The sequence below is a fragment of the Diceros bicornis genome, chromosome 40, assembly GCF_020826845.1.
Source record: "Diceros bicornis minor isolate mBicDic1 chromosome 40, mDicBic1.mat.cur, whole genome shotgun sequence".
Lineage (NCBI taxonomy): Eukaryota > Metazoa > Chordata > Mammalia > Perissodactyla > Rhinocerotidae > Diceros > Diceros bicornis.
This window is the reverse complement of record NC_080779.1, coordinates 12230008-12251416: the sequence shown is the minus strand read 5'-3', so window position 1 is coordinate 12251416 and position 21409 is coordinate 12230008. Positions and strand designations below refer to the sequence as shown.

Sequence of the window (21409 nt, the reverse complement as noted above, 5' to 3'; positions counted from 1 at the left end):
GGAGGGGTAAATATAATGTTCAAATATTTTGAAACATCTTGAAAAAAAGTAAAACCTATTCATGTAGGCTAATTGCTGTAACAAACAGACCTCACAATGTAAAATGGCTCTGTTGAAAAGAAATAACAGGCCCAAAATAGAGGCACTTGTGTTAAGTACCACCAAGACTTAATACCTAACCTAAATACAGTTTCAGCCTCTCCCAGGAATGGAAATTTAAACCAACTGGTCTGGAATTTCCTGATCAACACTAGTGAGGTAATCTGCCTGATAAGGCCTCTTGCCTTCCTCTAAGGGAAGGTGATGTTCAGGCAAAATAACCAATAACCATTCTATAGATAAGAGAGACAGGGTGAGTTTTACTTGAGGCAGGGTGAGGATTATAATCTGGGAAGGCAGTTTCCAAAAAGGAAGAAAATGTTCCAGAGAAGCATGGTTTTCAGTCCAGTCTTATACCTTTTGAGAACAAAGCACATACATTAAACACACCCAAGATACATATTCACCAAAGTTTCAAAGATGTATTTAGTTGCAAATTAGCAGGTCAACATGACTCTGATGTTGGGAAATAGTCTAATACAGCTGTTACCCACACAGCGTAGGAGGAGTAGTATGCATTCTTATCTTAAGAGAATGCATTCTTGGGGCTGCCCCGTGGCCTAGTAGTTAAGTTCGGTTCGCTCCGCTTCAGGGGCCCAGTTTCTTGGGTTTGGATCACGGACATGGACCTACACCACTCATCAGCCATGCTGTGGTGGTGACCCACACACAAAATAGAGGAAGACTGGCACAGATGTTAGCTCAGGGCTAATCTTTCTCAAGCAAAAAAAAAAAAAGAGGATTGGCAACGGATGTTAGCTCAGGGCGAAAAGAGAGTGCATTCCCTAATGGTTAAGCAGATCTACAATGCATGTTTGATAGGCCAGAAGTCAGGCTTCTTTAGTTCAAGCCAAACCAGTTTTAAACCTGAATACTTACCCCATATACCTCAATATGCGAAAATCTCTTGTCAGTAACCTTGCCTGAAATGATCTACTCTTGGTCTCACCCTCATTCTGCCTATAAAAACCTTCCAGGGACCAGCCTAGTGATGCAGCTGTTAAGTGCTCTCGCTCCGCTGCTGGTGGCCCCGGTTTGGATCCCAGGAGCACACCAATACATCGCTTGTTGGGCCATGCTGTGGCAGCGTCCCACATAAAGTGGAGGAAGATGGGCACCGATGCTAGCTCCGGGCCAGTCCTCCTCAGCAAAAACAGAGGAGGATTGGCATGGATGTTAGCTCAGGGCTGATCTTTCTCATGCACACACAAAAACCTTCCATTGTTGTCCAAGTCCTTGGAGCTCCTTTCTACTTGCTAGATGGGATGCTGCCTGATTCATGACTCACTGGATAAAGCCAATTAGATCTGTAAATTTACTAGATTGAATTTTTGTACTTTAACAGTTCAAACACAAGACAGTTTTTTTACTATAGTAAACAATAAAATGAGAGTACTTTCAAGCTAATTGGCAATTTCTCTTCCTTCACTTTTACTTTAGAATTAAGGTGGCGCTTAACTAGATAATTCTTGAACTGCCACCATTGTTGAGCGCAGGGCGGAATTCCCAGGCCTGCCCTGTGGGCACGTTTCTGGAGGTCTAGCTAGGAGCTGGGCAGGTGTGGGAGACGTCACTCGGCCGTTCTCAGCCCCGAGAGCACATTAGAGTCACCTGGGAAAGGGTTTCTGTTTTTTGTTTCCTAATACCTGAGCCATCATCTCCGGGGCAGGGGCCCGGCACCAGCATTTTTAAAGGCTCCCCGGAGGGTGCCCACGCGCCGCCGACACCCAGGATCAGCGCCCCAGGGCAGGCTAAGTCAAAAGTCGCACAACAGTTTTATAAGTGAATATTTATTGGAAAAATTTCCCCGAAATCTCCTTAAAAATAACCGTGTACAAAAGCTCTCGTACAATATGACTCCATTTCCGCAAAAACGATTGTAAGACTGGGAATTAACTTGGGTTATGAGAAAGGATGGTGTCTTCAGTTATTTGCATTTAAAAATTTTTTACCATAAATAGTCATGTGCGGTACATTAAGGGAGCTATTAGAATCTAAGGTGCATTTCTCCCGACAACAATGAAGCCCGCATTTGGGACCGTTTGGTACCAGGCAGTGCCCCGGGGGCTCACGAGCCGTCCTCTTTCCCTCGCACAGGCGCAGACGCACCCCCCGCGCCCGGCTGCCACGCGGGTCTTCCTCCGCGCGCGCCCAAACCCCTGCCGGCGGCTCCCGCCCCTCCTGCAGGCCCCGCCTCCACTTCCGGCCGCTTCGCCCCGCCCACCCAGCGCCGCCGATCCTCTCCCTGGCCTCGCTCCGCGCCGTCCCTCTCTTCCGCGGCCGTCTGGCTTCCCGGCGTGTTTTGTTTGCGACGCTGTCGTGTCACAGCGCGCTTTACGGCCGCGGGGACGGCGCGAGCCGGCGGCAGGGCCACTTCGGCCGGGAAGCAGGACGGGAAGGAGTTTGATGCCCGGCGGCGGTGTGAGCGCGGCGTTTGGCCGGCTTCTCACCGCCGGGGAGCAAAGGGGGGCCCGGGAAGCGGCGGGGTCGACGTCCAGGAGCGGCCCGGGGGGCTCCGGCTCGGGCGGCGGCGGCAGAGGCGGAGCAGGCGGGCCCGGGCCGGGGAGTGGCGGCCCCGGGGGCCCGGCGGGCAGGATGAGCCTGACCCCGAAGGAGCTCTCGAGCCTGCTGAGCATCATCTCGGAGGAGGCGGGCGGCGGCAGCACCTTCGAGGGCCTGTCCACCGCCTTCCACCACTACTTCAGCAAGGCTGACCACTTCCGCCTGGGCTCGGTGCTCGTCATGCTGCTGCAGCAGCCGGACCTGCTGCCCAGCGCGGCGCAGCGCCTCACCGCGCTCTACCTGCTCTGGGAGATGTACCGCACCGAGCCGCTCGCCGCCAACCCCTTCGCCGCCAGCTTCGCGCACCTGCTCAACCCCGCCCCGCCCGCCCGCGGCGGCCAGGAGCCCGACCGGCCCCCGCTCTCAGGTACGCCGGGGGCGCGCCGCCCTGCCCCCGCCCGGTGCGCGGTGGGGAGACTTGGAGTCACCAGTTTTCCACCTGCGCTTTTGGGAATGCACCCGCAAGTGAAATTATCTCCTTTTGAAATCCGCCCCCTCGACACTACCAAGTGTGGAGAAATGGGAGCTTAACGATCAATTCATGGCACCGAAAATTATTCCTCGCAACGGTACAGACCGTGAAATCATGTAGCTCAGTGTGGGGCTTGACATTTTTAGTGCTTCAAATACAGCTCTTGCTTGTAAAGCCCGTCTGAGGTGTGTAAAATTGTAGCTGATGACACAGTGGATCTGCCCCTGCTTTTCAGTCTCAGAGGAGTAAATAGAAGTCGTTATTCAGAACCCGAAGAAGTTGTTGGACGGAAATACACATTAAATAGCGGTTAAGGACTTTGCAGCCACCTTTGTTGGGCTGCTAGGTATACTTGGATAATGTGATGGGGGCAGAGGATAGAAGGTAGTCTCGTTCACCGCTTAGATTAGAAAACGCATGACTACTGGACGTTATGTCAAATACAGCACTGGTAAGATCTGATCAGTGGGTTCCGTCCGAGGCTCCCTTTCTTTTTCTTTTGAACTCAAGCAAGAGATACTATGTGAGACGTGACTTGAGGAGAAGACTTGCAGCCAGGAGGGGAGAAAGGCACAGAGGCGATGGTGATGAGGGATAAATGTACCTAGAAGACTTAGACAAGGACCAGTGTTGTAGAGGAAGCAGGCGGAGGTGGGAAACAGCTTGATCTTACAGTACTTAACCAGTGGGTAAAAGGGCAGGTCACTCTATGGGTAGGGGCTGCTATACAAGGAGTCAAAGGTTAAGGTAGCGGATTTTGAGTTAATAGCGGAGTTTTTCGCAGCGCAGGAGGGCTTCTACATTATAAGCCGGCTGGTGTTCTGCCTGGCATCCCCTCTGGATCTAAAGCGTTTTCTCTTTGGTTTTCTGCATTGCTCTTATCAAAGGGGCAACCTTTGTGTTGGATGAGATGCCCTTAGGGTACAAGTACTGAACCTGGCTTTCAGGAAGTTTGAGAATGCCCAGAAAGGGAATGCAGCATGTGTATGAGTGGTCAAAACCTACCACCCTGGGGTGCCCTTACCAGAGGATGGGGACAGTGTGGGATTTAGGTCAGAGGACCCTTTGAATTCTGAAGGACAGGTTAGGAAAAGGACATATAATGTCGCTTTCAAATGCAAGGAGTCTATACCCAGATGTAGTCCATAGACTGCATTGTAAACACAAATTTGCCAGAGAAGGAATCCATGGATTGGTTATTTTACCTGTGTCTCAGTTTCTTCATCTGTAAAATGCAGATGATAATTCTTAGCTGGTAGAGTTATTATGAGGAATAAAAGTATCTATGATGAATGTTACCCATTATTATCATTACTTTTATTAAAGGTAGGGACAGTGCTGAAATACACAGCCAAGGGAGTATCAATGCCAAGGCTTATGATACTGTACGTGTAGGGTGAGCATATAATGGGTATATTTTTAATAAGTTTTTCAGATGATTCTAACGCAGAGCCAGAGTTGAGAATGTATCTGGAAATAAATAAGATGGCTTCTCAGCTCTCAAGAAGCTTGTGTTCTGGTTGGGGAGGCGTAAACATAGGATGCAGTGTGGTAAGGGCTGTATGTAGTAGGTGTCTCAGAATGCTTGGGAGCACAGAGGAACGTCTACCTGCATAGCTTGCGAGATTCTCAGAGGGAGTGATGTTTTTGGTGGATGTTGATTAGAGATGGGGGGTGGTTTGGGAAGGATGTGGCCCTTTATTTCTTTTATTCTGTTTTTTTTTTCTTTTTTTCTCCCCAAAGCCCCCCAGTATATAGTTGTATATCTTAGTTGTAGGTCCTTCTATGTGGGACGCTGCCTCAGCATGGCATGATGAGCGGCGAGTAGGTCCGCATCCAGGATCCGAACCGTTGAACCCTGGGCTGCCGAAGCAGAACGCGCAAACTTAACCACTGCGCCACCGGGCTGGCCCCTATTTCCTTTATTCTTAAAGAACTGGGTGTATTGGATGTTTAGAAATCAGGAATCAGAGAAGCTGAGAGATTTTGTGCAACTGGAGTGTAGGATACATGGATTGGAGGGGAGTTCAAGAGATGGGATTAGGACAGTGGGTCAGAACCAGATTATGAAGAGCCTTATAATGGTGCAGAAGTTTGGGTTTAATTCTGTGTTAACAGGTTAAGTAACATGAGCAGATTTGTACCTAGAAATATGATTAAATAGTAAGTGGGAGTCTGGACTGTGGGTCAAAACTAGGCCGGAGTCAAAACTGGGAGCTGGGGAAATCAGGAAGGCTGTCCTGTAGTTGGGGGCAGGGAGGGTGGTGCGGTTGGACATGAGGGAAGGGAGTCTGGTGGTATTGCTGCTGTTGGATGGGTGAAGCTTGTTGAGCTCCCTTGTTGACAAAAGGGAAGCAACATTCAGCACTGTGGGAATGTTTAGCTGCCCTGTGCACTGGAGCAGGTACGTGAAGTGTATTTGCATTACTGGTGATTGCTTCCTTGTCTCTTCAACTTGTACACAGTTGCTGGTAGCAGCAGACAGACAGACCAGCGTTTCTGAGTGCCGTAGTTGTGTTTTTGCTTGCATATGTAAGCTTTAGCCTTTGCAGAATTGAGGCATGTTAGAAAACAAAATTCTCAATAGTTACAAAAACCATAAATTTCAATGATATTGCCACAAATCATAGAATTTCAAATGACCATTAATTACATTTTCATAAATGTATATATTTGGTTAACTAAAATTTAATTATAATTTTGTCTTTAAAAATATGAGTTGAGATGGCAAGTAGCAAATGTTAATTTTACCATATTCAAGTTAATTTTTAAAAATAACCATTGGAGAAATCGTTATACATTTTTATTTACAGGATTTTTACCTCCTATAACTCCACCAGAAAAGTTTTTTCTTTCCCAGCTGATGCTGGCACCCCCGAGAGAACTCTTCAAAAAGACACCTCGACAGATTGCGTTGATGGACGTCGGAAACATGGGCCAGTCTGTGGACATTAGTGGGCTTCAGCTAGCCTTGGCTGGTAAGGAGGAATCGGTGGTTCGGGCCTTCTTGTGTGGTAGCGTTAGACCTTTTTTTTCTTGAGGTACCCCACTTAAATTTTAAGGTCTTTGTAACTGCTAACAGCTTAGTATCTTCTATGGAAAACATAGCTTCAGTACTGGATCCTTGCTAATATGGCGTATAAATTCATTTTGAGTTTTCACTTGAATTGATTGCTTTTCCAATATAAAAAGAATGGTGGATAAAATTTAGTTTGTTTCAAAAAATTTTCTTGATGTCAATTCTACTTAAAGCATTTTACAGATTCAACGCCATTCCTGTCAAAATCCCAACAATGTGTTTTGCAGAAATAGAAAAACTCATCATAAAATTCACATGGAATCTCAAGGACCCTGAAGAGCCAAAACAGTGTGCTCTTGGCGCCCTCGTTGAAAATCGTTTGACCAGATGTTTATTTCTGGGCTCTATTCTATATCATTGGTCTATATGTCTGCCTTTAGTCCAGTACCACACTTTCGATTACGGTAGCTTTGTAGTAAGTTTTGAAATCAGGAAGTGTGAGACTTCCACTTTGTTCTTCTGTTTCAACCTTGTTTTGGCACGTTCTGCATTACACACACACAGGCAAGTGAATAGGTGCTCTTTTTTTTTTTTTTTTTGTGAGGAAGATCAGTCCTGAGCTAACATGCATGCCAGTCCTCCTCTTTTTGCTGAGGAAGACTGGCCCTGAGCTAACATCCGTGCCCATCTTCCTCTAGTTTATGTGGGACGCCACCACAGCATGGCTTGACAAGCAGTGCGTCAGTGTGTGCCTGGGATCTGAACCCTAGGTTGCCAGCAGCGGAGTGCGTGCACTTAACCACTGTGCCATGGGGCTGGCCCCAATAGGTGCTCTTGAAGCAAAAGTTTGTCATGACAGAAAATACTAGAGGGACCGTCTTGAACTGGGTGGTCAGAGAAAGCCTCTGAGTCCTGAAGGATAGGACAAGGCAGCTTGTGCTCACCTGCTCTAATCAAACATACAGATGCCTGGGTCTTATCACTTGAGAATGATTCATTAGGGAAATTCTAATATAGAGCCAGATTTTTGAACCCTTGACCTCATGATTAAGTGAGGTGCAGGATCAATTTTGATAGTGCCCCATCCTTCTTAGGCTTCATGCACCTGAGACATTTGGCTTCTTATAGAAGGTGACATCTTTCAGTAAACTACTTTTCCCGTGGAGCATTCTGAACCTCACTTTTTAACTACTGGGTAATAACAATGGTTATTTTCTGAAACCAAGAGAAATCTTTTTAAGACTTTTAAGGTTGGAGGTACACAAAAGTACTTATTAGCCACTAGTGCCGGATAACAGTCTATTAACAGAAATAAAATGATTATTTCCTTAACCAAAGGTAGTATGAAAATTGGATTCCGGAGGTGGTAGGCAATTTCAATCACCTTACTCAGCAGCCCTGTATATTCTGAGGGTTCTAGCTTTGTCTTCGGTAAATTTGTTTTCAAAATCTGACCTCTCTTTCAGCTTGTGATGACTGGAGTCAGCCTGTGAGGAAGTTCTCAGGTGTGTGAAGCTCAGAGGGCATGGGTGACGGGAGTTAGGATGGAGAAGCCTGACACAGTGGCTGAGCTTGCTGTCCCCACCCGGACTGAAGGTGTCCCAACCTACTCATTTTCACAAGTGCAAACAAACAAACAAACAAAAACAACTAAGTAGGGGCCGCCCCGTGGCATAGTGGTTGAGCGCGCGCTCAGCTGCTGGCGGCCCGGATTCGGATCCCGGCTGCGCACCGACGCACCGCTTGTCAGGCCATGCTGAGGCGGCCTCCCGCATAAAGTGGAAGAAGATGGGCACGGATGTTAGCCCAGGGCCAGTAGTCCTCAGCAAAAAGAGGAGGATTGGCATGGATGTTAGCTCAGGGCCGATCTTCCTCGCAAAACAAAAACAAAAACAAAACAAAACAGACAACTAAGTACACCTGTCTTCTCTGGAGCTAGCTACACAGATCATCTGTGCAGAGGCCTGAAATTCAGGTGTCTTACAGTGGGCTCCATGGACCAAAGGTGTATGTATGGATGATGCAGTTGCCTTTTCTTAACTTTAAAAACAAGCAGACAAATTAAACATAAGTAACTGTAAGGGGCAGAATTTTACCATATTAACAATGACAGTGTTCATTTCAGAGGTTTTATTAAAAATTGCTGCCCAACCCCTACACTTACTAGTTGATCACACAATGTGCCAATTTAAAAATTTTTCCTACATCTTGGTCAATAGTATGTTTTCCAACTTTTTGTACTTCAGCAATTTGAGATGAAAAAATGGCATCTTGGGATAATTTTAATTAGTGTTTTTCCTATTAAATGAATGAAGTTGAACATCTTGTCATATGTCTAAGGTATCTTTCATATGTCTCTGGCCATTTTTCCCTTGGATTGATGGTCTTTTATTGACTTTGGTAGCTCTTTGAGTAATTGGGAATTTAGTCATCTGTGCTTTTAAAATTACAAAATCTGAAATATGGTACTTCATAAAACATGCATGTACATTTTAAGGAGTTATAATAAAGTGAACCTGGAGCAACCACCATCCATGTTAAGAAATGGAATATTTTCAGCACTTAGGGGTCCCTGTGTGTTTCTTCCAGTTGCTACCTCCAGCCCCCATCACTAACCTGGCTTTTGTGATAATCATTCACGATACACTTGATAGCGCTCCCTCCTGTGCGTGCCTATAGTTTAACTTTGCATATTTTTCAAGTTTATATTATATGGAATCATACTCTGGTTTTTTTGGTACTTTTTTCTGTTGGGCGTTATTTGTGAGCTGAATCCGTGTGATGACGTGTAACTGTAGTGGCTGCTTTTCACTGCTGTTGTGGTATATTCATCCAGTGGAACACCAAGTCCTTTTTCCAGTCTACTGTCATGGACACAGTGTTGCTGTGAACATTCTTGCACATTCTCCTGACACACATGTGAAAGTGTTTCTTCCAAATCGAAAGATAAGCACATGTAAAACTTTACTAGGTAATGGCAAATTGTTTTCCAAAGTTGCTGTGCTATTTTTCATTCCCATTAGCAGTGTGTGACTTACCTGCCGTCCTCCTCTGCATCTGATAAGGTCAAGCTTGTTAATATTTGCCCCTCTGGTGTGTCATCGAATCTTGTGTTTTAATTGATTTTTCCCTGGTTCCTAATAGGATTGAACAACTTTTCAGATGTTTATTGGCCATTCAAGCTTTTTTTAAAATAAAATGCCTGTTGAAGGCATTAGCCCACTTTTTCCTATTTTTTTAAATTGATTTGTAGGTGTTTTGAAAAAAATATACATATTCTGACTGGCCGTTTTTTCTATGTACTGCAGACAGCTGTCTCCAGTTAGTAGCTGGTCTTTCCAGTGTCCTGTGGTGCCTGCAGTTTTAAAATGTGTCCTATTCTAACCTTTTTCAGAACGCCAGTCTGAATTGCCAACCCAGAGTAAGGCTAGCTTCCCTAGTATTCTCAGTGACCCAGACCCGGACTCTTCTAATTCTGGATTTGACAGCTCAGTTGCCTCTCAGATCACGGAAGCTTTAGTCAGTGGACCAAAGCCACCTATTGAAAGTAAGTATATATAATTTTATACTCTTGGTTTTATTTTAGCAGCATCCCCTGAAACTTTTTGGTTTTCTGAAACATCATGTTATTTTTGTTGCTCCTTAAACTTGAATTTAATGAGAAACTTCCTAGTATAGGGTCTAGAACATAGTAGAGATGCTCAGTAAAAGTTTCTTCTCTAGTAAAATTACATACCAAGTTTTTTATTATACACCTATCATTAGCATACATGAAGATATATATCTTCTCTGATATTGCTGAAAGGAGTCTATTTTTGTAGCTTATTACCTTTTTGTTTTATACCTCTTTTTTAATCATATTACCATCACCTTCTCCATTGGAAAGTTTTACTTAGAGCTCTTAATTTACTTTAATTCAAAGAAAACACCTATTGAACTTGAAATACTTTGGCTGCATCTTTTGGTTTTATAGGCTTCTATGTGGTTTTAATGATGAAAGCATGCTCTCTGCTTAGGGATAAGAACATGTTCTCCAGATTATAGTGTCACCATGAGTTTAAAACTTACACTGACTTTTTATGCCATTTACAGTAGATCTTTGACATAAATGGGTTTAATATTTGAAGTCTCAGCCAGTCACAGGTGTGTCTGAAGGTCTGTGGCACATGTGGTTTTATTTAATACTTGCTCAGGGACAACTTGGACTTGCAAGGGCCACCAGAAAGGTCTGTGGAAAGCAAATCAACCGGATGGTGAGTGAGCCAGCTGAACACCAGGCCTCCTGCCTCACAGGAACGGGATCACATAATAGTACTTCTCGTGAAATATTAAAAACTTTCTTTCTGTAAATGGTCTGAATCTGTTAATGGTCTGAAAAGAGATTCAGATGCTAGTTCTGGTGATATAAGTGAAGAGAGAGTGTAGTTTAAGAGAAAGGGATGATTCTTAGCCAGAAAACATTTTCAATAAACTAGAGTATAACCTCAGATTTGGCACGGGTGAGGTTCCATGACAGGAATCAGCCCTCTTAGGCCCTTGTGGAAACCAAAGTGAGGCGTGAAATTTGTTCAGCAGAAGTCCTAGCCAGCGTTTATTTTAGTGGGTTTATAACTTAAGGATCAATCTTGTTTTATAAAATAGTTGAGGTATTAAGTTGAGTCACTTCATTTTCCTGTTATATTTTTACTGTTTTATGAAAGTGAATATGGCATTTGTGAATTTAGGGATTTATGCAAGTCTCCAGATTCATTTGAGAATGTCAAAAGTGAACCATACTTTTTTCCCCCTGCCATTTCAAGGTTATAAGATGCAAAGATAAAACTAGTACAAATCATAGTGAATAAAATAGTGGTAACTAAGAATAGGATGAGTGAGATTAAATAGTATTTCATTTTTCCCATCAAAAGACTGTCACCAATATAGTAAGTTGTGTCCTTTTGCTATGAGTGGTGACCATGCTTGAATTCGAGTTGTCAGATTGTGGTAATGCTTTCCTCTCCTCTCCAAAAATAGATAGATTTGGTCTCTGGCATAATAATCTTTTACCAGTGTTTCATTTTCTTGTTTGTATTCTGACTAAAACCCTGACTTTCTATATCATTTTTGCTTCTCATTTTGAAGTCTTCAGGGTTTTATCGCATTATCCTTAGTAAAAGAGGTATTAGTGTACATCATTAAGTGAAATACCTGTGAGATGTATACAAGTGTGTAGGTGTTAGCTTACTGATAGAAGCAGTCAAATATTACTGCTCTCATTACAGGCCATTTTCGGCCAGAGTTTATTCGTCCGCCACCACCCCTCCACATCTGTGAGGATGAGCTGGCTTGGCTAAATCCGACAGAGCCTGACCATGTGATTCAGTGGGATAAATCCATGTGTGTTAAGAATAGCACTGGTGTAGAGATCAAGCGAATAATGGCCAAAGCCTTCAAAAGCCCCTTATCTTCTCCTCAACAAACACAGGTATGTATTTATTGTAAACATTTTCTTATCTTTAATCCATCAAGTGTTTCTTTTTGTTTTTCATAGTGATAAATGACACAGTAAAATGATCTTGTCAGCATCAGCCAGCAGTAGGAAGTTTCTGAGATCCAAAGTCTTTTGGATCTCTGAAGCTTTGTTCTGCCCCTCCCACTCTGGTGGAGCAAGAAGTCTGATGACTAAAGATGTACCAACTCTTGTTGGGATCACTTTGCCTCTGGGAGAGGAGGGATAGGATGGGTCTCACTTTGGCACTTTGCTCCTGCCATGTGCTAGCTGGGCACGTTGCGTACACTGTTACACGTGAGCTGGACAGCCACTCTGCTGAGGGTAAGTGGAATTATTAACATTTTATGGAGGAGGAAAATGAGGCCCAGGGAAAGTAAACTAGCTTCCATCACACAGCTGGTTAGTGGTGGATCTGAGATTCAAAATAGTCCCCACTTCCCAACTATAAGACTCCCCTAGGGGAAACGCAGGGACACCTGTGGGTGGTTTCCGGTTGGTGAATTTTATTCAATTTACATACCTTCACATTAGAACTTATCAGGAGATACTGACATCTCCAATCCAGTTTACCACCAAAAATATTATTTTCAAAGTCAAGTAATAGCTATGTTTGTAGTTCACTTTGCTTACTAGACCATCCTGAAATATAGTCCACAGTGGTACATACCAGTAGAGAGGGGAAAGAGCATAGAAAATTTAAAAGAAAAAGGACTTATTTGGCAGAAAAAATTTGTTTTTGAGGATACCAATTTGGATCACATAGTGTGAGTGTGAGTTGAGCTAAAACACTGCGAAACTGGTGAGTGTGGTCAGAGCTCCCTCTTCCCCCTGCTCCCTGCTCAGATATTTCTGTTCTGCACCTGCGGCTGGGCTGGGCTACTCTTCCTGATGTTCCTCATTTCTCTCCAGTCTGTGCTTTTGGGAGAACTAGTTAGTAATTAAGATTATTTTTGGTGGGGGCTGGCCTGGTGGCGTAGTGGTTAAGTTTGCGCGGCCTGGCGTTCGAGGGTTCAGATCCCGGGCATGGACCTACACACTACTCATCAAGCCATGCTGTGGCGGCATCTCACATACAAAATAGAGGAAGACTGACACAGATGTTAGCTCAGGGTCAATCTTCCTTACCCAAAAAAAAAGATTATTTTTGGTTATAACAGGTGACAGAAAACCTACAAAGGACTTAAGGACGATATTGTTACAACCCAGAAAAGACTGTCTCCAACCAGACAATATTGAGTCTGGTTTAATGCCCAGGAGGAATCAAGAGCATATTTATTTATAAGCTGTCTTGAAGGTGTTTACATTTTAATATCTTTACAGTTCAAATGTAAAATAAAAAATATCAAGACATGATGATCATGGGTTTGAGGGGGAAATTTATGAAGTTGGTTCAATGCAGATAATTTTATAGCTTTTTGTATAAAATACTTGTTTTTGTATGCAGGAAAGAAAATTTCTAATTTGACTCAAGAAGCTCTCTCTTTTTCTTTTTAAAAATTTGACTGTGTTTAGCTCCTTGGTGAGTTGGAAAAAGACCCCAAACTTGTTTATCATATTGGCCTCACTCCAGCCAAACTTCCTGACCTAGTGGAAAACAACCCTCTAGTCGCCATAGAAATGTTGCTGAAGTTAATGCAGTCGAGCCAGATCACTGAGTATTTTTCGGTCCTGGTCAATATGGACATGTCTTTACATTCAATGGAAGTTGTAAATCGGTAAGTTTCTGTACTCGATCAAATGAGGGGGTTCTATAGATCCTGATTAAATGGCCAGGAGGGAAAAACTAGCAACAGTTTTTATTTTCCTGATATTGTTAGCCTGAGAAAACCCTTTAAATATTCTGAGCTATAGTGTTCACTGCATCTGATTTAGCATCACTAGTAAGAACTTGGAGAGTAGGATTTCAAATATTTAGCATTAATAGAAGCATAAATGAAACTTAATTGCTGAAATTTATTTCCCTATGTGTAGTTGTATGTTCTTTGCACAAACACAGATATTACATTATTTTTTCTTAGTGACTAACAGCTATATCATGGGAAAGTATGAGTCTTAAGAGCTGAGAGAATTCTGGGAATGTCATCCTAGAAGTCCTTGACTCTTCTCTCAACCTCTCTTAACTCTCAGTCTCCTGACTTGTCACTGACTGTCAGGGAAACATAATGCATTCCCTTCTTGATGTGCTCTCTACATGTTTTCCCATTTCATATTATTTTCCTTACAGATACATTTTAGGTAAATTATGAATTTAATAGGCTTGGGAGCCTGCTGTTGTATTAGGCTGTTTATATATAGGGTGGCCATATGTCTAGGTTTGCCTGAAGTAGTCCCAGTTTAGGCTTATTGTGGACTCCCTTTCCTGTGGTGTCCTGTTTTGGGCGCTCAATTATATGGTCCTTCTGCTAACTGGGGAAATCCATTCTGGGTGCCAGGCAACTGAATTTCAATTAGAGCACATTTTTTGAATGTTCATTTCTAAGTTGGGAATTATATATTTTTTTAACCTACTTGAAGTTGCACTAGACTATGTCTTTTTAAGTTAATCAACCAGTGAAAGAAAGTCTAGCTGGAAACCAAGTGATGGCAAGTGTGCACAGCAGAGTGTGTGCTTTTTGGGGTGGGAGAGGGAGGAAGTGTGAGGTTTTCAACTTGATTTCTGTCACTGGCAAAACTGGTTAGCCGCTTGTTGAAAATACGCTACTCCATTTCTGCCCTCTCCTTGTCAAGCCTTCCCCCTCTGTTAGACTCTGTTCTTTCAGGGCTGCGTCCCGCTCCAGTCCCCTGGACTGACCGGGCGCGGAGTGCTCACCTCTTCCCCTTCACTGCATTCTGGGAGCAGTTATTGTCTTACCAGACATTTGGCAGTTAGTCCAAGAATAACTGCCTGTTTTTATCAATATTATTCTTTACTGAGAATAAGTTCAAGAACAAGGTCTGCGCCTCCCCACCCCCAGCACCTATCACAGTGCATTACCCTTCAGTGTGAAACAGACTTGACGACACACACAAATCTCAAGACTGCAGCAGCCCATGGCAGTGTTTCCTTGGAGCACTAGCTCCTGAGTGCCTTATGGACAAAAGTTCTATAGTCAAATACGTTTAGAATCCTTTTGGAAGTTCATACTGTATACTTAGTCTAGCATACCTTAATCTGAAATTCCCACCCCACCTTTGTTTTCCGTAAAACATTCCACAGACTCCTTTAGAAAATACCAGCCTCCCCCTTCAAGACTCTAAACGGACTCTGATACGCCACCATGCCTTTTGTTACATTCCAGCCAGGTCTTTCCTGCCGTGTTCCTGAATATGCCATGCTAATCCCTGATTCCAAACTTTACTCAGACTATTTACTTAGTTATAAGGAACACTTCTCAGGTTTCATTGTAAGTAACTTGCCCTTTTAAGACTTTTTTCCCAAGTCTTTTCACTTAACTCTTTTTACAAACACCTCATTTTAGCATTTAGTTACATATTGTACTATTCAGTTACTGAACTTACACCTTCCTTCAGACACACTGCTTTGCATAGCATTTATGTGTAATCAAGATTTAGTAAATGTTACTTAAATCAATAGAATAATTGTCAAGGTTATTAGAACTTGGAAGACAGTAACTATGAATTATGATTCAACGAAGAACAAGGACATGGTGCTCAAAAAAAATAATTGCTTAATGAGTAATTATAATGTGTAATGCTAAGTATAGACTTAAAAATGGAAGTGTCATTTATTAACAAGGGTATGGCTCTTAGGTTTATTTGCATAAGTATATTTAAAACTAGGTAATTGGATCATATACCAGAAGTTTTCACTAAATGATCAAAAGAAATTTTATATTTTATGGTTGTGTTTTTTAATGTTAGCAAGTAAATTAACAGCCCTAACTTTCTAACTTTATGAAACAGACTGACTACAGCTGTTGATCTACCTCCTGAATTTATTCACCTTTATATATCAAATTGCATCTCTACTTGTGAACAAATTAAGGATAAATATATGCAGGTAAGTAATAGAAATTTCTGTAAATTTGATGAATACCTGCCAAGAAAATGGACACACTAAAACTTGTTTTTTCTTTTTCAGAATCGTTTGGTGCGTCTTGTGTGTGTCTTTCTCCAATCCTTGATCCGTAACAAAATTATCAATGTGCAGGACTTGTTTATAGAAGTGCAGGCATTCTGTATTGAATTCAGTAGGATAAGAGAAGCTGCTGGCCTTTTCCGGTTGTTGAAGACATTGGATACTGGGGAAACGCCTTCTGAGACCAAAATGTCAAAGTAATACCTCATCAGAACCACCCCACTCATTGTTCAGCTGTACTGTGATTGCATTTGTAAAACTGTTAAAACCCTGAGTGGATTGCTTAGTCTAATGCATATAAACAACACTTTATCTACTTAAAGCAGTTTTGCTTTCCTGGATGACTTTTTCCTTTAGATGAGTTTCTGGTGAGAACTTGGAAAAATATGTCACAAAGGTGTCTTGCTGATGATTATCCATAGGAAGAATGGTTATCCTAAAAAAAGTTATTGCAAAAAAGGAGATGAGGTCTTGAGCACTAAAGAGCAAAGTGCCTGTTTTTGTTTAAAACACAAGTTATGGGCTTCTGATAAGTGAAGAATCCAGTTTTCCTAAGCTTCCAATGTTAAAAGTAGTATTTAATGAGTGAATGAAGACCATCTTAAGAATTTACTGTATTGCCCTTGAGGGGAAGTCACTTAAGTGTTTTGAATCATCAAGTGGCGAACAGGGATTTGATCCTTGAACCCATTTATGTGCATAGCTCTTAACTGCTCATTAAGCACAGTTTGAACCAAGGACATACATGTAACTTTATCCTTTCTTGTTATGAAGACTTAATAGACAACACGATAAATGCATTTCTTGGGTCTCTTATAAACATGGGGACTCTTAGAAACCTTTTTTGAGGCTATAATAGCTGGTATAGTTTTCTGTTTTTTCTCTTGAGATGTTCATTAGTTCTGTTAGTAGTCTAAAATGATAGTCATTTTTTTGTTGTTTTAAGGAAAAACATCAGTCAGTGCTTTGGGAGGTAATATCACTGAGGAACTGTCATGTAAAATTGCTTGCTGAGTGGGATCTGTACCCTCCTGCCTGTGGTAGGGCAGGTGACCTGTCTGAGGAGGAGAGCAAGGGGCATCGTGTGGGCTGTTATCCCTCATTTAACTTTGAACAGTGCCTTAAATTAAAGTTCTTTTTTATGAACTCTGTTATCTGATGTATTTTTTTACTTGATAATATCATGAAAAATTTCTCATTTACTGAGGTATTTTTCAAAGCATATTCTTTATGGGGAAATCGGTTCAACAGGAATTGCCTTTCAATCCAGCCCTGAGCAAAAATTCAAGGAAACCAAGCCTAGGGGTTTTAAGATGAGTACAAGTTCCAACTTGTAATACTGGTGAAAGAGCTATTCTCCCAGATTTAGAAGACATTTTATATCTTAGTGATTATGAAAGTAAGAGATTTATAAACACCTGCTTAAAGGAAATAAGGACCACGCTGATGTAGTAGACGAGTGCCTTCAGACGCGTCAAGTGGCAATAACCTTGATTTCTCTCAGCACCTACAAGTGGGCACCACTGTTTTGCATATTAGCACTGGCAAAAGAAACATGAACTTACTCATGTACTTTCTGGAATAGCAGTTTCAGCCACTGCCACTGCCACTCTCAACCTTAGGCTCCGGGACCTACCGATGCTCTGGTAACACTGACCTGGCCAGCAGCACGGGAGCTCACGCCTGAAGAAGCCTATCTAACGCGTGTTTTCTCTGTCAGGCACGTCACAGGCTGCTTGTGCTTAGGACCAGTAGACAACAAACACTTCAGCACTATGCTTAGGGGCCATTTCAAACTATGAAATCACCAACAAAAAGCACAAAATTTCAGAACATGTGACACTAAATAGACCATGAAAAGGACAGGTGTTGACAGTTTGAGAGCTGAAACAAGAAGGCAGAGCAGCCTCCTGTTCAACCTCAACTGGGAACATGTGTTTCAGGCAACTCACAATTTGTACCACTCTGGGTGTCCACAGACAACTGCAGAAGCGCCGCGCACACTGATTTGGGGGTTACAGACACATTTGAGTAGGCAAATTTGCAAACGTGGACTCTCAATAAAGACTGACTGCTGCTAATCATTTCAAGATCACAGTACTGGCATTCACTTGAAAGAGGAAAGATTTTCAAATTTATTTTAAATAGCTTACAAAGAATAGTTACATTTAGAGAACATATTAAAAAACAAAAATTCAAGATTTACATTTACACTAGCAACAGATTCTTCAGTAAAAATTTTTAAAATAGAAGAAAGTTTACCTGAAATAAACTATAATCCTGGGATTCAGTAACTGTGCAATCAACTTTTAAGTGTAATCAGATGAGTTCAATTTAACTGTCATTTAAAAAAATACATCTTGAATTCTCTGGATTTTCTAGTTCCAATTTCTAGCTTTAATATCTTCATATTACCTGTTAAAAAGAAGACAGCACTGAGTAACATCTTAGGGTACAATTCAGAGAAGTTACTTCAAAAAAATATTTGGGACTCTATAACTATTTCAAATAATTCTCTTTAGCAGCATTTATTATTCATTTAAAAAACTTTAAAGAAATGGTATCTCTTTATTCTTATAGAGTACATGTACATTTCCATACGATTTTAAGCAGCATGTACTAGTGTTTTACACATTTTGTAATGACTCACATTCCCATGCAGAATGATGGATCACATACCTCTTTTACGTATTTTGAGTGATAAGGGATGACATTTTAAGGGTATCTGGAAAATTAATGCATGGGAAGAACTTTTTACATATTTGTTAAAATTCTTCCCACTCTCTACTAAGACTCGTTTCTGATTTCATTTTCTATCTGGGCTGTCTTTTCCTTTTATGCAATCACTACTGTTCTTATCAGGAAAATCCCTAAATGCTGTTTTTGTTTTTTTTTTTTTTTGTGAGGAAGATCAGCCCTGTGCTAACATCTGCCAATCCTCCTCTTTTTTTGCTGAGGAAGACGGCCCTGGGCTAACATTCATGCTCATCTTCCTCCACTTTATATGGGACGGTGCCACAGCATGGCTTGCCAAGCAGTGCATCAGTGCATGCTCCAGGATCTGAACCAGTGAACCCTGGGCCGCTGCAGCAGATCACGCGCACTTAACCGCTTGCGCCACCGGGCCGGCCCCTGCCAAGATGCTTCTAAAAGTACTTATGTAATCCTGTGGTTCAACAACTGCATTCAGCGCACAGAAAGTCCTGGTGTTCTCAGGTTTCTCATTAGCCCATAGTACACAAGCCTACAACTCATCAAAAAGAATGGACTTTTTATTCTCATGTTAATATTAAATTAATGTAATGCAAATACTTTTTTAAATTTACAACTTATTTTATACTTTGTTGTTAGAATGAGGGCAAATCTCTAGCTGCATGGCTGATTATGACATTGTAGAAATTTCACTTTTATAACTAATAATGCACATATTATTTTTGAAAATGAAATGCTTAAAAGTGTTTTTAAAACTTCAAAAACTACATCAGGAGCCGGCCCGGTGGCGCAAGCGGTTGGGTGCGCGCGCTCCGCTGCGGCGGCCCGGGGTTCGCTGGTTCGGATCCCGGGCGCGCACCGATGCACTGCTTTGGCAGGCCACGCTGTGGCGGCGTCCCATGTAAAGTGGAGGAGGATGGGCACGGATGTTAGCCCAGGGCCGTCTTCCTCGGCAAAAAAAGAGGAGGATTGGCGGATGTTAGCACAGGGCTGATCCCCTCACAAAAAAAAAAAAAAAAAAAAAAAAAAAAAAAAAAAAAACTACATCAACTGGGAAAGGTGTAGGTGGCTTTCCTAACTGGTTGTTGCATCACAGAAGCACAACACAGGTTACACCACAAAACTAGCTTTCATTCAGGTCAGCATCCTGTGCTGGATAAATCACAAAGTAGGGTTTACAGTGAGCCCGAAGACATTGCTTTTGACTAAAACATATAACTACCTCAAGTTCTAGTTACTAGTATATATGCACTAATTTAACCTCATCCTTCATTGAGCAAATAAACTTTAATGTGCTGAAGAGACTGTTGCCAAACTAAGCTACCTCACTGGGGAATTTGGTCACACTGGGTATTTCATCCAAATGGGAACACACGCATTCTTGGAAGTCGATTACTGTTTTTATGATCCTAGCAGTCCTTGACTCAGCAAGTATATCATAAAGTATGTAGAGAGGTGTTGACTACTCGTTTAAGCCCCAAAGTTGTCCAAAGGTTCACTGATTATTTTTTCTTCACACATTTGAGCTCTCTTTGGGAATGCCTTTCTTGGAAAGCTTGCTCAAGGTCCAAAGCGTCAATGTTGAGGTTACTGAGGTCAGACCAGTGGTTCGCTTCAGGAGGTTTTGTCATCGTGCACCCCACAAAGAGAGCAAACTGCTGGTGGACACACTGCAATTCGGCCTTTTATTGTCATCATTCCTCAGTAACCACCGGGAGCAATCTTTCAGGAAAGGCTGTGTACATACACTCAAGAGCCCTAAAAAGATGGCGTGCAAAGAACTGTTACCTGCCCGAGGGTGCTGTGTCTATACCTCTCCTCCAGACCCTCATGGTCTTCTGACGGGAGATCCGGCAGCAGCGCACAGCAAGCATCGGCCTGAGGCCTGCTTCACATCCATGGACGCACTGCCTCGCACACGCTGCCTGCAGTGCTCAGACTTAAAAAAAATACTATTTCCACATTATTTGTGAACAAACAGCTTTTATGACAATTGTTAGAAAGAAAATGATTACTGCCATAAATAATGTAACTAACCTTAACTAAATCTCTGATTTACTACACTTTCTTCATTTACATTCCCCACAATCCCAGCATTTTATCAACTTTATGTTTCAGCAAAAATTCTGGTAACATTTGACACTGCTTTATGTTTACTTCCATCTAAAAAAACCTATCAAAGGAAACTTTTTCCTTCTGAAGTATTGAAGAGTTTTCTATCTTCTCTTGCTAATTTCTTTATCTGCTATTAAAGACTTGTGTTTCTAAAGATGAGGATACTACAATTCTTCCAATCTCTTCTATTTATAATTTAGTGTTCAAACTTTTGAATTAAGGGAAGCTGTATTTGACAGCTGCTGATTAAGAAATCAGAATTCTGGGGGCTGGCCCAGTGGCACAGTGGTTAAGTTTGCATGCTCTGCTTCAGTGGCCTGGGGTTCGTGGGTTCGTAGGGCAGACCTACACCACGCATCAAGCCATGCTGTGATGGCGACCCACATACAGAATAGAGGAAGATGGGCACAGATGGTAGCTCAGGGACAATCTTCCTCACCAAAAAAAAAAAGAAAGAAAGAAATTACACTTCTGTAATTATCAAAAACAATTTACCTTGATCTGTCATAGTATTCTTTTTAAAAGTCAGTTTCATTGGCTACTGGGAAGAATTAATTAAAGAATTTATTGCTGGTATGTTTCTTAAAATACAAAGTGCAAACAATTTACTTGATACAGAATCAAGGACATATTTTCCTATTCACAATAAACCACAGAAGGCAGATTTAAAGGATAATGGCTATTATGAAAACCTACTTTGAAGCTGTCTGTTAAAAAAAGAGCTCAAAGTAAGACAAATTTTCTATTTCAGTAGCTCCTCAAATTTGAGAGTCTGGCCAAAGTTTACTTCAGTAAAAACTGTTTATTCACCAAGTATTTCACTATGAGTGGCTAGAATCAAAGTGTAGTCAATAGTTTGAA

At 42.0% G+C, this 21409-nt stretch overlaps 1 protein-coding gene, 1 long non-coding RNA gene and 1 other non-coding gene across 6 annotated transcripts; 1 reads left to right on the top strand and 2 right to left on the bottom strand.

Moving 5' to 3' along the window:
- The first annotated feature begins 2379 nt into the window (after positions 1-2379).
- CNOT11 (CCR4-NOT transcription complex subunit 11) lies at positions 2380-16867 on the top strand. 3 transcript variants are annotated; one of them, XM_058534448.1, is made up of 8 exons: positions 2381-3028; positions 5947-6111; positions 7619-7657; positions 9547-9699; positions 11414-11616; positions 13156-13358; positions 15547-15643; positions 15725-16867. In XM_058534448.1, the coding sequence occupies exons 1-8, from the start codon at positions 2506-2508 to the stop codon at positions 15920-15922; spliced, it is 1581 nt and encodes a 526-aa protein (XP_058390431.1). In that variant the 5' UTR covers positions 2381-2505; the 3' UTR covers positions 15923-16867. The 3 variants fall into 3 exon arrangements, with proteins under 3 accessions (XP_058390433.1, XP_058390431.1, XP_058390432.1); XM_058534449.1 differs by lacking the exon at positions 7619-7657 and having other exon boundaries at positions 2383-3028; XM_058534450.1 differs by lacking the exons at positions 7619-7657; positions 9547-9699 and having other exon boundaries at positions 2380-3028.
- LOC131399863 (uncharacterized) lies at positions 5920-9596 on the bottom strand. 2 transcript variants are annotated; one of them, XR_009217256.1, is made up of 2 exons: positions 9191-9596; positions 5920-6307 (listed from the first exon to the last, which is right to left on the bottom strand). It is a non-coding gene; the product is annotated as an uncharacterized LOC131399863 (long non-coding RNA). The 2 variants fall into 2 exon arrangements; XR_009217257.1 differs by lacking the exon at positions 9191-9596 and adding an exon at positions 7537-7802.
- Positions 16868-20022: 3155 nt separating the features above from the next.
- On the bottom strand, positions 20023-20139 carry LOC131400027 (small nucleolar RNA SNORD89). Its single transcript, XR_009217283.1, has one exon. It is a non-coding gene; the product is annotated as a small nucleolar RNA SNORD89 (small nucleolar RNA).
- Between the last annotated feature and the right edge of the window lie 1270 nt (positions 20140-21409).

Coding starts and splice junctions, on each gene's coding strand:
- CNOT11 (XM_058534448.1), top strand. CDS start 2,506: ATGCCCGGCGGCGGTGTGAGCGCGGCGTTTGGCCGGCTTCTCACCGCC. Junction 3,029..5,946: donor CGACCGGCCCCCGCTCTCAG/GTACGCCGGGGG, acceptor TTTTATTTACAG/GATTTTTACCTCCTATAACT. Junction 11,617..13,155: donor CTTCTCCTCAACAAACACAG/GTATGTATTTAT, acceptor GACTGTGTTTAG/CTCCTTGGTGAGTTGGAAAA.